This window comes from Chenopodium album, chromosome 16 (genome assembly GCF_948465745.1).
Source record: "Chenopodium album chromosome 16, dcCheAlbu1.1, whole genome shotgun sequence".
In the NCBI taxonomy this organism is placed as follows: Eukaryota; Viridiplantae; Streptophyta; class Magnoliopsida; order Caryophyllales; family Amaranthaceae; genus Chenopodium; species Chenopodium album.
Genome location: NC_137849.1, coordinates 32,728,652 through 32,746,960, shown reverse-complemented (window position 1 = coordinate 32,746,960; position 18,309 = coordinate 32,728,652). Strand labels below are relative to the sequence as shown.

Sequence of the window (18,309 nt, the reverse complement as noted above, 5' to 3'; positions counted from 1 at the left end):
CTAAATAAAGCAATTAAATCTTAGATTATCTCACAATATAAATTTATAAATAAACAATATATTCATATCAAATATATATTAACATAAATAATATTTACTAAAATAATATTAAAAAAAGAGCATATCTTTACTATTGTATACGATGAATATGCTAAAATAAACATTGCAATAAATATACATGTATTCTATACTTCAACCTTTTACTAATTTGCAATAATATTTAAAATCGTTTAAGTAGTTTAATCAAACTAGATATTAATGTCAGGAAAAACATATACAGAGTAAAATTAAGAGAAGACTTGGAAAGTTAACCTTTGTCTTCTCTAAGAAATGATAATACACAAAAAGGGGTGATAAATATACTATAATAATGACATCAGAAGCTCGCTTTACCGCAGCCACAGCCATGTGAGTGGACACAGAGTCACAAACTAGATTAAGGGCCTGTTTATTTCGGCTGAGAACTGAACTAAATTGAATTGAACTGAAATATTTTACAAATTAATTAGCAAAATAACTAAACTGAATTGATTAGAACTGAACTGAAGTTGAAGTAAACGAGCCATAAGTTGTTTAATCAATTCTATATTACCACCAAATACCAAAATCTTTAAAAGCATTGAAAAGGAGAAATCATAGCCTCATATACGTCCCACTACAATAAAAATGTCAAAATAAATAAAGTTCTCATGGAAAAAAATGTTTAAATTGCTGGCATTTGGCACTATTGTACTTGTTACAATAACAACCAAACAATTTGTCCTCTAATCTTTTGGTTCCTCAAATTTTTATCTTCTACTAAACAAATTTTGTGGCTTTTCTCTGCAACACAAATTTGGTGGAAGATGAGCCAAAAAAAATTGAGATTTTGTGGAATATATTGATATTCAGATGATGGGTTTATGTCACCGAATACAAATTATTCATTTTATAGTTGAAATGGATAAGAGAGAGTTCCAAAATGGTAGAAAAGTTAGGTCAGTCAAAACAGCCATTGACATGTATGGAGGAAGGGCTAATCAAGTACAAGTAATTAAGAAGCCTCAATATGATGCATCATCAAACTTTGAGGTATATTATTTCACATTTTAAGCATTGTACTAACTTCTTTTGTTTTGGTGCAAATGAGCCACCAGAAGGGGTTATGAGAACCGATCTAGGATCACCACATTTTAAGCATTATATATATAAAGTAAAAATAACTCATTGTATTTACCACTTTGTTGGTGATGAATTTCGCTGCAGAAAACTTCAAAGGTTCCAGAGCTTCATGTTGCAACGAGTAGGATTAGCCAAATCAAAGCGAACAAGATAACAGTAAGTCAGAAATATCCGAAGTTGAGTTTGAACTTCTGAAGGCTAAGAAACTAGTTAAGGAGCTCAACTTGAGGATAGAAGAATCAAAACTGAGAGCTAGAGAGTATAAGAAGGGAGTGCGAGTTAAGAAAAGCTTGTGCAAGAAGAGAATGGTCAGTATGAACAGGTGGCGAGGGAAGTTGAAGTTTTGAAGCGCGAACACAGCAAGGTTAAGCTTGAGATCAAGTGTGCAGTCAGGGAGAAGTTCATGGCGGAGAAAGAAGCAGATTGTGCTTACTTGAGACTGAAGTCTTACACGCGTAGTTTTTGAGAGAATGAGGGGCCGGGCGAGATTGAAGAAGCTAACGAAGAGGAGGTGCTGGTTAAGCTGGCTCAGATTCAGTCCAGGAAAGAACTTGCAGAAATCGAGGCTCAGAGGAAAGAAGAAACAGAAAGATATTCATTCCTGGTTGAAGAAAGCAGGAAGAAGATCAGTGCTGTGAGAAATGAGGTTGAGAAAATGGAAGATATAAAAAAAGTTGTTACAACTTACTAATAGAGATGTCGAGGCATTGCAGTATGAGCTGAATTTGATCAAGGAGATTGATAATAAGATTTAGAGAAGCCCCAAGGATGAAGAAGAAATTGGGGTTGCAGTCGGTCAGAAAAGATTTGGAGGGAGCAAAGGAGTTGGAGGTTATCAAGGAAGGTGAAATAGAACTTATGGGAAGTATGGATGTTATCAGGAATGAACTGATAAACACTACGAGTGAGAAGAGAAAGATTGAGAAAATGGGAGCTAGAAAATGAGTTGTGTATAAAGAAGCTGAAGTTGAAGCTTATTAAAGCCAAAGACAGGTTAGAGGGTGCCAGAGCATCTGAGGAAGAGGCGAAATTGATGTTACCAAGTTTCTCGGTTACTTTAGAGAAGTTGGAGAAAGAAAAGGAGGAGGCGAGGAAAGAGGAGGGACAACTGACAAACAACATCAGGGCTGAGATTCAGAAAATTAAGTCAGAAACAAATGAAAATGAAAAGAGGCTAGAAGCTGTGATAGAAGAGCTTGAAGCACTTAAATTAAGAGAAGCAAATGCTCTGGCAGAAACTGTAGTAAGAGAAAGGGCTTCCAAGAAAAATTCTACCATCACGATATCGAAATTTGAGTATGAATATTTAACGGGATGTGCAGCCGAAGCTAGAGAACTTACAGACAAGAAAGTGGCAGTAGCAGCAAATGCATGGGCAGAAGCATGGATGGCTAATGAGAAAGAATGAAGGTGAAAACTGTTGTAGCAGAGAGGAATATCGAAGAACTGAAGCTGAAGGAAGAGGAGGAGGGTACGTAGGATGAAAAAGGCAGAGAATGAGGCTGAATTGGCGACAGAGGAGCTGCAGAAAATGAAAGATCGAGATTATAGCTTGACACCGGCTAGACAAGGAAAATTTCGGAGATCTGTTGGCTCTCCAGGGCCAAGACGTATCAGCGCGTGCTTCAACTTCTTTTAATTTCAGGCGGAGGAGGAAAGCAATGCTTAAGAGTGCAAAATATTGAGAATGAGAAATCAGTCCCCTTGATTGAAGGAAGACACTTAAAATTGATCAGCTTCTTAATCCGACCTTCATTCTATAAAATCACATTCAAGCACTATGGGCCGGGAAGCACAAACTAGGTTCATCATAGTGTAATTATTTTGGAAGATTTTTTAACCAGTACAAAATGTAACTTATACTCGTATTAGATTAGTGAGATCTGATATAAATGCTTGTAAAGATTTGCTATGAGGGAGGCCTGAGGAGGTTACTTTCCACATTTGAAATTCTCTGTGAAACTGCATGAATGGACCAAGAGCACAACCAAATTATAGATAATATCGACAGTGGATACAAAAGGAATGCATTGTGATACTTCAATAACACATCCAAAATAAAGATAATACATCACTTTACCAAACTGTTACAGTAATAGAACCACAGTACGTGCTTATAGAAATCCACAGAGGGATGCTGGGATATGTTAGGAAGTTTATCTATTGCATACACTATTGACTTAACAAAAGCTTTTATTTGTATTAAAAACTAAATCATGTATTAGAGGACAATTACTGCCCACACGAAAAAAAAGAAAAAAAGAAAGAAAAAGAAAACACGGTAACGACCTTTGTGTCTCACTCAAAACTGTTTCTTGAGGCACACAGTACTTCTCTGTGGCTCTCGGTCCCCATTGGTTAGTGTTCACCTGTAACTCACTGAAAATTTCAGATAACATGGCCATTTGAAGAAGAGAAGGCAATGTAGATCCAGAAGGTTGAGTTTTGTATATTTGAGCATGCATAGGACCCTTCCTTTAGAGGGTCCTTACTTGGAACCTCCAAAGTTCTTAGGTTGTATAATGACATTTTGGTACTTAATATAATCCTTTATTTACCAACAAGGAAAGAAAAAAAAAAGCAAATGGAATCAAATAGTAGAAATGAAACGGGTCCAAACACAGCAATTGGAATCGAATATAAGTGAGACGGATTCCTCAAACCAAATGGAATTACACAAAAAAAAAAAAAATTTCTTTTAAAAAAAAAAAAAAAAAAAAAAAAAAAAAAAAAAAAAACAACATACACCTTCAATTAAAAGGAAGTCAAATGAGTTCAAACAAAGCAAATGGAATAAAGTACAAGTGAAACGGATTCAAACAATGCAAATGCAATCAAGCGAAAATGTGATGGAGTCAAACAAAGCATTTTCAATCAAAATGAATTTAAATGGATTCAAACAAAATAAACCAAACCTCTTCAACACTAGTAAAATGAATGAGAAAATGAATTGCACTACTCTGACCTTGGTTTCAAAGGTGAACAATCCAATGATGGTGAAGACTTTAGGCCTATTGCCTGTTGCACTATGGTCTATAAGCTCATATCCAAGATCCTCATATCTCAAGTGATTTGAGAGGTTATCATGATGCTCAAGCTGGCTTTATTCCGAAGAAGCACATAGGGGCAATATTTTACTTGCTACTGAGCTATGTTCACACGGTTTTTACGATCTTATTCTACTTAATTTAGGAGATTTTTCCAAGTAGTTGTGTGTAAAGCAAGTGTATAAATACTCCTTGATATCAATGAGAAAAATCACGTTCACTTAAAAATTAAATCAATCTTGTTCTTTCGTTTTGTTCGTTAAAACATCATCTCAAGTTTAGTTGTTTGTCGTCAAACTTGTTAGCTTAACAATTATAGTAGTTTGTCTCAAAGAATGTTAAGAACCTTTAAATTTTATAGCTTGTCTTAAAAATTGTAAGTTAAACTACAAAATTCACACAAAAACAACTACAAACCCAAATTGTTCCATATATCCGAACCTGTTTTATTTGTTCTTTAACGAATTCTTTCAATTTCCTATCTTTTAATCAAGAAAAAATTGGACGTAACAGCACCAATTATGATGAAGGTGCATGTAGCAACACAACCTTTCGTGGGTGCACTCAACATCACAAACTATGTATTTGGGTGCACATAATAGCATAAATGACATTGGTAAAACTTAAATTTTTTGGGAAAGTGGAATCTTCAATATTTATATGGAGTAATACTTTTTATGCATTTTTTATATATATTTTGTTTAATTCCATGCTACTTGATTTTCCATCTCACGTGACTAAGTAGTCTTCTCTTTCATTAATTATTTTACTTTAAACACCAATCTATTTCACCATTAAAGTGGATTATTTCAAAAAGTTTTCGCCATCATTTTCTATCATTTGCTTCTTCAATTACTTTTTTTTATATCTCTTGTGATTGACTTAGTTTCCAATTCTATTGTATTATTTTATTTATTTTCCCCTTAAAATATTTTCTCTCACAACCTCCACAATTAAATTGTTGTACATCAAAAACAAACAAACAAACAAACAAACAAAAAAAAAAAAAAAAAACAAAACAAAAAATGAATTTGGCCTATCCTAAAATCTTAATTCTAAAATTGTTGTTCGAATTAATTATTTTGAAGCATTTTGTGGGGCTTTGTAATAGATGGTGACTTATATATCTTAAAATTTGGTGGAATGAAATGGTTTTCGAATGATTTGTATTAATTTATCAATTTAGTATTTGACTAAATGCAGAGGAAGAGGAATTTAAGTCAATCAGATCACGTGAGATTGATTTATAAAAAAAAAAAAGAATTGAAAAAGCAAACGAAAGAAAATATATAATAACAAAAACTTTTTGAAGGAATCCGCTTAGATGGTGGAGGTTAAGAATTGTTTAAATGAAAATAATTAACAGAAGAAACGGCTAACTTAGTCAGCGTGATGGAAAATCATTTAAGTTTATAAAATAATGAAAATTCCATTTTTTTCCATGAAATCTTAGTTCATTGGTGTAATTTATGCTATTATGTACACCAAATTACATAGTTTGTGATGTCGACTGCACCCTTAAAAGGCCGTGCTGCTACACGCACCTTTATCATAGTTGGTGTTGTTGCGGCCAATTTTTCCTTTAATCAATGAATTGGGTTTAATCATCTAAACCTCTTGGGCTATATCATTACACATCAAGGTGGGGATGTATTTTATGTTAAACTCGCCGCATCTATTCCCACCTGCTGCCTTGCCTCATACATATATATATATATACAAATATATATATATATATATAGGGGAAGGCTCTCGTGAGAATATTTCTTATGTGAGAATTTTTTTTATGTGAGAACACTCTTTATGTTCTAAATTTTTACTCGTATGTTCTAAATTTTAAATCTGATGTTCTAAACTTTTCCTTAGGTGTTCTAAATTATATCAAATGTTCTAATCTAGTACTTACATGTTCTAAACCATAAATTAGTTAAGTTTGATGTCTTAAATTTTAAATAACTTGTTCTAAAATTTTAACTTATATGTTCTAAATTTTAAAACGTGTGTTCTAAGACTTTTAATTTTATGTTCCAGATTTTAAAGCGTATGTTCTTTTTTTTTTTTACTCGTATGTTCAAAATTCTTTACTCGCACTTTCTATATTCTATATCAATTTGTTCTAAATTTTATTCACATGTCCATAATCTTAAATCAGATGTTCTAAATTTTACACATATGTTTAAAATTTCATAAAGCAAATTTTATAAATTTTTAATCACTTATTCTAATTCTTAAATCAGATGTACTAAAACATATTACTAACATAAATGTTCTAAATTATTTCTCGTATGTTCAAAATTTTAATTTGAGTCACGTGTTCTAAATTTTAACTCGCATGTTCTGAATTTTTACTCTTATGTTCTAAATTTTTACTCACATGTTCTAAATTTTAGATCAATTCTCATATAAGTATGAATTCTCACATATGAACCTATTCTCACCGGATCCCTCCCCTATATATATATATATATATATATATATATATATATATATATATATATATATATATATATATATATATAACTCGACACACACACACACACACACACATATATACATATATATATAACTCGACACATAAGCAAAACCTAAATCTAAGTAAAGTAATCTAATTATGGCATAGTGAATAATTTAATTAATTAAACAAGTTTTCTTGTTGCAAATTGATATGGCCAGGTCAATTGTGAAAATCGAATCCACCACATTTGGCGCAAGAGTATAAAAAGAAACAAACAATTAAACTAGCATTTTTATTCTCACATAACTTCAAGATTCCTAAGTTTAGCAGGCAAGGGATATGTAAAACAATGGTCGCAAATCTTTCAACATAAGGAAATGTTCAACATTCACCCTATCATCTGCTACATTATCATGTCAAAAACCTTAGTCAATGACTCAATGCTCATGCCTTATATTACACTTGTAGTTGAACCTCAACAATAATTTGTGGTTAAAAGAGATTAAATTAGTCATTGTATTTTGACAAATTTGGTCATTACTTATGCAGTAATCAATTTTTTGTTAATTAGTTAATGATATAAAAAATTGTTAATAAATAAGGGTATGAAACACCTTTTGTTAAAGTTCTATTTTTGTACACTAAACAAATTTCCAAATTATTAATGATCATCATAATGGATTATGGTAAGAATAGAATGAAACAACTAAAACCAAAAGATAAACATTTTCATATGCAAATTGTCTCATAATCAAAAGTAAAATACATTCAAAAACCATTGAAGATATGTAACTTGTATATCTAGCAAAAGGTAAAACATAACTCGAAAACCAAGGCAACATAAGAACACCATAGACCGAACCTTATAGAATCCATGATTTCAGGGAGGGCAAGCGTGGGTAACATCTGGTTTAGCTCTCCTTGTCCTGGAGCACAAGTGGAACCAATAAATGAATGTATATGAGCAATAGGAGCCGTTACATAAATTTAAGAAAAGCAACTAGAATATATCTCAATCTAGTACTAGAACAAAATCTAGGCAAGGAGTTCTATAATACTAAATAATAGTAGAATGAAAGTCCTAATATTTTTATAGATGTAGAAGGAAATCACTTATAAACAAGTGTGTTAATTTATATTTACTTCCTCCATTTTTTATTAGTTAATACACCTATTTTGACAATATTAAATTAGATGATACATTTCCTATTTTGGCATTTCCTTCTCTCTAAATCTTTCCTACCCACATGGATCATCACCTTTTTTACTCTCTATCTCTCTCCTCTTGAAAAAATGCCTAAGAGTCCAAGTCCGTGGCAAAATGTATCATCTAAAAAAAACGGAGAAAGCATATAATTCTCATTTCTGATTTTTAAAGTAACTTTATCCCTAAAACTTACACTCCGCCACATCAATTTTCCACCAACTTTTAATTATATTAGACTCAATATCTTTGCACTTCATCCCCAAATTTCAATATAGACACAACGATTGTTAATTTTATAATTAAAAAAAAAAAAAGAACATTACAACCAATAAAATAATGTCATGTATGCATGTATAGTCTTAAATAGAATCTTTGAAATCCAAAACTCGTCTTGATACTATATTGGATCAAACATCACAATATAATCTCGTGTCAAGACTCCCACCAAGATCACCAATAAACATACCCTTATTTTATTTTATTATTACTTACCCTTTACACTCTTACTCTTTTAGGACATACTTGAATTGGGGGTAATACATTATATGGGGCAATAGAAGTCAAACTAGAGAGAAATGAGAGTGATTAAAAGTGGAGACAAGAAAAAAGATGATAATAAACAAAGGTGGTGATAAAAAACTTATAGAATGACTTGGTGGTGGGAAGGGAGAGATAGAGTAGATATTACCCAAGGGGAATGGAGGATAACTATTACCGCTTTATTCTTTTAATCACCACCTCTATCGACTTATATTTTCCTTAGTTTGACCTTTATTACTACTTAATTAATACAGGACCCCCACTCCAGGCATGGCCTTAATCATTAAATCCTTTTACCCTCTGTTTACTACATTCCTTTTCTTTTTTCTCTTTTTTCCTTTATCCAAATAACATCACAAACTAACTTCAAGACTCAACAATAACAATAATGAGAGATAATGCAGAAAAAATTCAAAACATGAAGAAAGTAAGTTATCAGGTCACAAGGACCCTTACTGTCAAATTAGATGAATAAGTTTGGACCTGAGAGAAAAAGTCAATACTTTAGAATGTTTAAGAGTTTTTTGCGGGCATGTGCTAAGAAAATAGGGTATTTTGTGGGGAATTACCAGGGTAAATTTTCTTTTTTTTTTTTTTTTTGTGGGGGGGGGGAAGTACCACAATAAATTTAAGTTTTGTTTAAAGGTACCAGTAGTTCATTTTCTGGTGAAAAGGTCAACTTTCCGACTAGTTGACTACTATAGTTACCACTATTTGTCTTAATTTTGGTTCGTGTTATTCTCTAACAAAGCTTGTGAGCTTACAAAGAGTAGTTAACTAGCCAAATCGTGGTATAATTAAGACAAATCATTGTAAGTAGAGTAGTCAACTGGCTGGGAAGTTGACTTTGTCATCGGAAAATGGCCTCTTGGTACCTTAAAACAAAACTTAAATATATCATGGTACTTCCCCACAAAAAAAATTTACTATGGTAGTTCCCCACAAAATGCCCTATTTTCTTGGTACATCCCTGCAAAATACCCATAATAAAATAAATAATAACATGTTTCTTGCAGAATGGTTACTAAACACAGTTTATCTAACACATATTCTTGTTTAAAACAAAATATTTCAGGTAACTACGCATACACAATCCACATAATTGTAACACAATATCTAAGACATGTAAGAAATAAAGGGGCAGAGAGAGACAACTTACAAGGTAGAGCCCATAGCAGTCAATGACGGGAAACCTATTATTGAAACAGGAAAATTCAACTTCGTAATCAAATTTGGCAGAATATAGCAACTCAGACCTGGATGAATCCTGCTCTTGTACAACTCTAATAACACCCATTCGGATAAAAAGGTGAGTACCCCCATAACATCGGCGGCCAACAAGCTCAGTACTCACATAGCAGAAATGCATGTCTCCAAGGTGGCAAAAAGCATTCTGCAACCCACAAAAACAAGGGTCTCCTGGCAAAGTAAACAACTCCTTCCCCATCATCCATGGATAATCTGGTAAAATCTTCGTCTTTTTAGGTTGATAATACTTTATTCCTCTGACGCCAAGATGGTACACTGTGTCACCCATTATCAAACCTGAAGGCAGATACGGAATCATCCGCCTCATTGGAGTGCATTCTTCAGTGTCCAGATTGAACTCGAGCACAATCGTACAGCGAGAGTCTGCTGGTCGACCAATCAAAGCCACCTTGCGGGTGTAGGGATAGTAAGGGCTGTCTACAGACTCAGACACTCTTTCAAACGAGGGGATATGCCAGTGTAGTGGTTTTTCCACGGGAGGATCCTTCAGATTCCGCCACTTGCCCGTTTCAGGATTATAGACCTCAAATAATTGTATGGGTTTATAGTCTATATCCTGGCCAATGATATTTTGGAAAGCACCCAAAACGTAAAGCTTTCCATCTGCAACAAACGTGCAAGCACGAGGCTTCCCACTCCTCATCCCGCACTCTAATGGGGTAGGATGAGTAGAAGTAGTATTTGTGATTGTAGTTGCATCAAACATATAGACATTAGAAGGATATATCTGTACAACATTGGTACCCATCAGAAGGAGCTGCCCACCCAGAAAATAAAAACAGGACCCAAGCTGCGTACACGTCATAAAATTTGGGAATTCACTGGAGGGAAACTCCAATATTGGCTTTAGCCTCTCCGCTTCTAAATCATCTTTGAAGTCGACTTCATCATTAGGCAAGTTGGTAGGGATTTCACAGCAGAAGAAGGTGTGAGCAATACGAGTTAATGGACTATGAGTCATGAACAAGAACACCGTATTTGCCACCCGCCTCGATGACAACAGCAATGATGAAGAACCCTCACTAAAGCTTCCAGAAGACATTCTGATCTGCACAAGAGTGGAGTAACTTTTGATGGAAAATAAAATCAGTTTTTGTTTGGCTTTAGAGATAAAACAGGGGAATGGAATAGTCATTACATTTGAAATGTTGGATTTGACCCAAATCAGCTAGATGTCTGAGTATACTAAGGCAAAAGGAATTAGATTTGGGCTATTATCGCACACATTCAGATATTACTCATATCAAGAATTTCCAAACAAAATTGCCTTTAGCTTTTTCGTCCTTCTCAATCAAATTTCAATTAAAAGGTTATTGAGCGAGCTTCTTCATTTCTCCACATTGTTACATTATACATTCATATGAAAACTTATTTGCAATCTTCTTCTTTCATCTTGTTATGTTAACCATGGTGATACTCTTGGTTCTCATTTGCCTACCTTTTCCCTCTTTCAATATCATTATTTATTTCAATAAAATTCATTCCCACTACAGTTTTATTTAATGTTGTGACATGAATGCAAATTAGGGTTTTCAGACTTTCATGTTCCTATTACATCAGATGACAGATGATATACATCATTTATATTGCCTTACAAAAAAATAAATCAATATATACATTCTAAAATGATACGATTTCGAAAGCATAGAGTGAGTACGCCACGTAGGAAAAATATTTTTTTGAATTGATTTTAATCTTTAATTTTTCAATTCTAATTCTATCATATTTATTTTCAATCCTTTAAAAATCTAAAATACGCAGGTTTAGGATTGAAAGGAAAATGATAGAATTAGGTTTGAAAGAAAAAATGATAGAATTAGGATTGAAAAGATAAAAATTTAATCCTAATTCTAAATACCAGTGGCACCCTCAATTATCAATCACAAGATGAAAATGTATCGAGTTTGGGGGTGACACAAACATTTCTCTTTGCAATAAGAGTGACACCACAAAAACATAACCATAACCAGATTAACAAGTTTAACAAATGAACCACAAAAGCTTACGGATGGTTAGACAAAGTACCACACAATATCAGCTCAATATCATACAACCAAACAAGAATGCAAGTGTAAAGGTTGAAACGGGACAGGTTGGATGGAGCAGCAGTAAAAGTAAAAATTGAAGGAGAAAGAACTGGCAGGGACATGCCCAAACAAAAAATCAAATCAAAAATCACATGTAAATTTATACCTAAAACATAAGAACTCCCAAAAATCAGATTATAAACATGACACACTTGATAAAAACTCCCAAATATCAGAAAATAAACGATCAAAACCCACAAAATCATTCATGCCCATTTCATAAAAACTCCCAAATATCAGAAAATAAACACTTTATCAAGCAATAATATGAAACAGTTAGTCGAAATTAATCAACAAAGCGACAACAATAAAAATTCTGAAATCAACGATTAAGTTTCACTATGAATTTCGAGATGATGATTAAGTTGTGTTTCAGAAAAGTTAGGGAACTCAAGAGTAGCAAACCAAAAGCAACACAGGCAAACAAGCTTACAGACAAGGTCGGATTCGAAATTAATCTTCAATAAGATAAATTTATCAACATAGCAACAATATGATTATTATAAATAAATGATAATAATTTACAAATGAATTGAATTTCGAAATTGTGAATGATGAATCTGCTTGCTTTCTTTATTTTGATAAAAACCCAACCTAATCTCTAAAGTCTAACTAGAAAATAGCAGCAAATCCAGAAATTCAACATATATAACATAAAGCAATCAAATCAATGATTCCTGAGATAAGATTGATTTAATTCACCTAATATTGTCGAGCGAATTGAAGACCTCGTGCAGCGCCGCCACTTCCCGCCGTACGTCGACCGCCGAAGTTCGAAACCCTAATTAGTGTTAGTGGTGAGTTGGTGACTGGTGACTCTCACTTATGACGAACGGATCAAAAATTCAGAGACGTGTATGCCAATCTAATTTTTATATTTTTAAATGCTCTTTATTTATTTACCAAGTACTCCTCCGTCCCTCTTTGTTTGCAACAAAGAGAAGGAGGTTACTTTTTTATTTTTTTTTGTCTTGTAGTGTAAAGATTGGTGATTGTGGTAGTTAAGTGGAGGAGAGACAAATATAGCGGGGTTCATATAATACTGGAATTTTATGCACGCAATGCGTGTGTGATATATTGTGTGTAAAAGAATTATACGAAGTACATTATCTCTGAATCTCTATTATATAATGACAGAGAAGTTTAAGTTAATTATGCTAAGAAAACAATTGTGTTTATATGATTGAGAAATGCCTTTTATTTTTGGTTTATTGAGCGATAATTGATTTAATTATTTTTTTCCCACAATCTAATTTTTCCCGCATTATTATAAATGAAGTCATATTATGAAGTTGCTTGATTGAAATCATCTAATTTGATTGCTTCCATATTGACCATTAAAGAGTGAAAATAGATTAGTAAGGGTGGTAGTGTAATCTCACGTGATTATAATATATTCAATTTATTAAAATAACCTTACTCAAATAAGTAGTGAGGAATGATTACCAGGGGTAATAGTGTAATCTCACGTTTTTATAATTATATTCGATTTGCCAAAATAACCTTACTGAAATAAAGATTGATGAACGATTAGTAAGGGTAGGTTGGTAATTTCAGGTACCCACCAACCACCACCCCCTACTCTCCCTTATATAATAGAGATTATGTGAGTGTAAAATAATAAAGTTGGGTAAATAAATATAGTATGTTGCGAATGTTGCAAACATTTTTGGTACACCCAAATAAGGAAATATGTTGCAAATATATTGGGACGGACGGAGTACTCCGTATTATTTTTGAAAAAAAAATATTTGAAAAAAAAAAGGTCTAAGAGCATGTTTATTTCGGCTGAAAACTCCTGAACTGAACTGAATTGAACTAAAGTGAACTGAACTGAACTGAACTGATCTGAATTGAACTGAGCTTGAGCTGAAATTCATTGTTTATGAGAGAAGGAAATTGAGAACTAAACTGATCTGAACTGAACTGAACTAAACTGAACTGAAATTAAGCTGAAGTAAACAAGCCCTTTTAGAATTAAGCTGAAGTAAACATTTTAGGGCTTGTTTACAATTCAGCTGAAAACACCTGAACTGAACTGATTAGAATTAAACTGAACTGAACTAAACTGACTGATGTGTGTCATAAATGGCACACATTTGACGAGCATTTAGGTCCTTTCTATTCTCTTTTCATAGCTTTCATGCTTAATAAGTGCTTAGTTTTATGATTTGTTGCTTAGTTTTACCTTTCTTCTCTTATTTTGTAGCTTTTGTGCTTTTAGTTGGTTTTCTAGCCTTTTCTTCTTTATTTGCTCTATTTTCGTGGTTGTAGGTATTGGACGAGGTTCGGGTCTTGATTTTGGTGATCCACTATGGTGGAAGAAGCTTTTGGATCAAGTTCATGGAGTTTGGGAAGCTCAAGATGCAAAGAAGTGGAAGTTCCAAGTCTTGGCTCTTCTCTTGTGCTCCCTTCAAAGGAAGTGTGTGCCCTCAATATTAAGCCTTAGCTACTGCCACTCCTAGTGCCCATCACCATCATAAATCATGTGTGCACCCCTTGAGCTTGAAGAGTTGAAGATTCGAAGAAACCCAGCTGAGTGCGGCCGCACGCGTAGAAGGTGCGGGCGCACACGAAGGATGTGCGGCCGCACACCATGGTGGTGCGGGCGCACATCATGGTGGTGCGGGCGCACATCCTCTGTTGTGCGGCCGCACCAACGTAGGTCTTTTCCGATCGGGTTTCGACGATTTTCTCTCTCTTCTTATACCTATTTGAACCCAATTTTTGTAAGAAGTTTCATAATAGAATTAGATCATATTCTTAGCTTAGTTGAGAGCTTCTCTCTCTAGATTTAGGGGTTAGTTTTAGGAGTAGATTTTAGAGAGAGAAAGTGAAGAATTTCAATGGTGATTGAGAGATTGAAGATCCAATGGTGACAATTGTATTGGAGATCTACTCTATTATCAATGAGCATTTCTAAACTCTATCTCATTTATTGTTTTGTTTAGTATTCATGCTTTGATTGTTTGATTTTGATTGGATTTTGATGATTTGATGATTGATGTTTGATTAGAGTAATTGTTCTTCTTTGATTGTTCTTCTTAGATTGTTAATTGTTGATTTCTTTAGTTGCTAGTTGAATTGATGATGTTGCTAGAGTAGTTCTTTGGTTAGGGATTTGGTGAAGCTTGTATTATGTAATGGATTGATGTAGATTGGGGATTTTGATGGAGTTGATGATGTGATTAAATTGGTTAATTGATTATGTGCATGTGTGTGTTTGATTTAGGCTTGATCAACCTAGTTATTCACACTAGATTGCATTGTAAGTTCACATTGATACGGACCATTGATTTGTGGCTTGCATTTACACGATTGAGGTGTCTTGTGATGTTTCCTAGCTAGAGTTTATCGTAGTTGACGCTAGTTAGACCTCTAGGAGAATAGCTTGATATGCTCTTTTGGTTGCATAATTGATCTTCCCTCACATTGCTTGACTTAGTCAACTTCCTAAACCAATTTGCATTGTTCATTGCTATTATAAGTGAATCCTAATCCCTAGCATTTTACTTGTTTGGTTTCTTTGTCTTAGTAGTTGTTAGTGTCCTCTTTTACCCTTTGTCTTCGACCTAGCTTAGGCACATAATTGGAAGCACTTAGACATTACCGTTCCTTTGGGATCGACCCTTGACTTACCTCTATACTTGTATTTAGGTTTGTTGAGTGTTTATAAATTTTGTTTGGCTTAGGGAGAATTAGCCCAACGACCTAGTTTTCCCCACGTCACTGACCTGAATTGAAATATTGAACTTTGGAGTAATATTTTTAACTATTGATTAATGATATATCTTGGTTAATTAAAATAGTAACTACGGATTAATAATAATGATATAGATCCACAAATAATTAAGAAAAATAAAACAAAGTTCAAAATAAATCTACTAATAGTTTTTGTTTTGTTTGTTTAATTTATATATTTTGATATCAAATTTTGGTTGATTAAACGGATGTGCAAAAATTGTATATTCATAATGTCTTTAAAAAAACTAATTATAGCTCTAATATATTATTAAACCCTTTAAATCAAAAAATATCGCTAATAATTGTATACTAATAATTTAATTAAAGATCTACTTTATCCTATTAAAAAAATAGACGTGGATCGGGTCCTCATAAAGGACCCAAACCCAGATCTGTTTACCCATTTTTTTTAAATAATAAAAATATACATAAAATGTATACTAACAAACAACAAACAAATCGTATACCTTACCGTAAAATTAAAAATAAAAAAGTTTTGATGGACAAGAACATGAAGACGAAGAACTAACCGATTATGAAAACTAGTAAATATTTTGTATTACTAATATTTTGCCGAACAGTATTACGACATCAAAGGTATTATTATTATTATTATTATTATTATTATTATTATTATTATTGTTATTATTATTATTATCATCATCATCGTCGTCGTCGTCGTCGTCGTCGTCATCATCATCATCATCATTATTATTATAATCATTATCATTATTATCATTATTAATATCATTATTATCATTATTATTATTATAATTATGTAAAACAAAATAATTAGCAAAATAACTGAACTGAACTGAACCGAACCGATTAAAACTGAATTGAATTGAGCTGAACGACACTGAACTGAACCGATTAAAACTAAACTGAACTGAACTGAATTTAATTTGAAGTAAACAGGCCCTAATCCTTATTTTGTTTTAATCCAAAAAAATTTCAAAAATAATGCATTATAATATGAGTGAAGTCAAAAGGAAAATAGATTGAACAAAGAGGGATAAAAAGGCCTGTCAAAAAATAAAAAAAATAAAAAAAAAAAGCCAAAGAGGGATAAAAAGGAGAAAAGTAAGGAAAATTAGCAAAAGTAAAACCAAAATGAAGTTAAACAATATAAACATAGATTGAAGTGAAAATGTGCCAAAATAAAATAAAGCACAATGCACATATAAATATAAATCGACCCAATAGGGAAATCACACTCGACAATAATAATCAGCGCAAGTTTAATTTTTCCACAACCTTAATTCTAATTGTATACCGCAGGCTTTTTTTATGCACGCGATGCGTGCTTAACATTGCGTGTGTGATTTTGTGGGTTGTTGAACTAATTTGCGAGTTTTTTTTGTTTTACCCTTAATTTTTGGACTCTCTATTAGGGGTTACAAACTTTTGCTAATAAGGTTCCATAAGCGCACACTACAAAGTAAAGCAATGGAATAAGATTAATGAAGGTATCGAAAGTAATCTTAATAACACACCTGAACACAAAATTCTGAAATAGATTAATGCAATAACAAAAAGAAAATCAAATTATGAAAAGGACCAGTTGCATGTAAAACTCACCAATGGCTTGTGAATTGCTTGGATTTTTCTTCATAAAAATTGTTATCAAATGTCTACTTGTAAATGGGGTTGAAGTTTGAAGAGATAAAAAGTGATAGTGTATAAGGCATTGAGCAATAGAGTAGCGATTTATAACAGAGGATCAATATCTAAGATAATGACGAGGTTGTTTTGCTTCCATCATTGATGGTTTGATTACAAACATTTATAGATATATACAAAATTTCTCTTATTTACAATATTTCAATGATTCACCTAGAATTTGAAAAAAACATGACTATTTACTCCCTCCATTTCATGACTTTTTGTGCATTTACTGTTCATACGCTCCCCAATGCACATTTTATATCTTTAATATCAATATCAAGACCCCACATGATTATGTTTATTTTTATATATATTGATAGATACGTAAGAGATTCCTTCTATGAGTGAATAGTGGGAAAAATGGAAATGCGAACGGATGGAGTATACAATTTGCAAACCTGAATTAATTTTGAATATCCTCCCTAATGAAGATAAATTTCACTGAAAAATTAAATTTTTTTACAACTGCATCAACAACATCATTATCAGATAGATTAACTATAACTATAGGACCAATATTCAATTTATGCATCTATATAGATACACTTTGTATATATAGTTCAATTCAACAATTATCGAACTCAAACTTACCTACATCTCTCTCTGAAGACTGTGAATTTGCTTGCCCCACGATTCAATACTGTTGATTTCTAATAACTAAATGGAAAAACTTCCATTAAAAGGGAAATGGATGGAGAGATTCAAAGAGATTAGTTTTATCATACAGAAAGAAATACTTGAGATAAAATAGGATGAGGAAAATTATTAACATTTACAATTAGACCCTTACTACATATTGAAGATTAGAAATTATTTGAGGCGTATTAAGGGGAATTCAAGTGGACACCACACCTCCTGATTCCCCTTATACACTAGAGATAAAAATAAATTAATTCCAACCTAAAAACAATCCAATTTCTATTTTGGAAAATACATCTACTCCTCAATACATTCTTATTTCTATACAAAAATCTTTTAAACTATATAATATATATATATATATATATATATATATATATATATATATATATATATATATATATATATATATATATATATAATTTGGATTGGATTGGATTTCAAAATTTTCAGTCCAAATCCAATATGAAAATCCAAGATTTTAAAATTTTG

General features: G+C 32.5%; 1 protein-coding gene and 1 pseudogene across 4 annotated transcripts; one reads left to right on the top strand and one right to left on the bottom strand.

Annotated features, from left to right (window-relative positions):
* Positions 1-929: 929 nt before the first annotated feature.
* On the top strand, positions 930-2,964 carry LOC145584085 (protein PLASTID MOVEMENT IMPAIRED 2-like; annotated as a pseudogene). Its single transcript, XR_014100333.1, has 2 exons — positions 930-1,071; positions 1,246-2,964. The product of XR_014100333.1 is annotated as a protein PLASTID MOVEMENT IMPAIRED 2-like (transcript).
* A 4,406-nt stretch (positions 2,965-7,370) lies between these two features.
* LOC145586381 (uncharacterized) lies at positions 7,371-12,736 on the bottom strand. 3 transcript variants are annotated; one of them, XM_081643211.1, is made up of 3 exons: positions 12,469-12,736; positions 9,570-10,722; positions 7,371-7,589 (listed from the first exon to the last, which is right to left on the bottom strand). In XM_081643211.1, the coding sequence occupies exons 2-3, from the start codon at positions 10,719-10,721 to the stop codon at positions 7,575-7,577; spliced, it is 1,167 nt and encodes a 388-aa protein (XP_081499337.1). In that variant the 5' UTR covers position 10,722; positions 12,469-12,736; the 3' UTR covers positions 7,371-7,574. The 3 variants fall into 3 exon arrangements, with proteins under 3 accessions (XP_081499337.1, XP_081499336.1, XP_081499335.1); XM_081643210.1 differs by having other exon boundaries at positions 9,570-10,727; positions 12,469-12,735; XM_081643209.1 differs by having other exon boundaries at positions 9,570-10,746; positions 12,469-12,733.
* Between the last annotated feature and the right edge of the window lie 5,573 nt (positions 12,737-18,309).

Bases quoted from the DNA above. Each gene is read 5' to 3' on its own strand.
- LOC145586381 (XM_081643211.1), bottom strand. From the start codon at position 10,721: ATGTCTTCTGGAAGCTTTAGTGAGGGTTCTTCATCATTGCTGTTGTCA.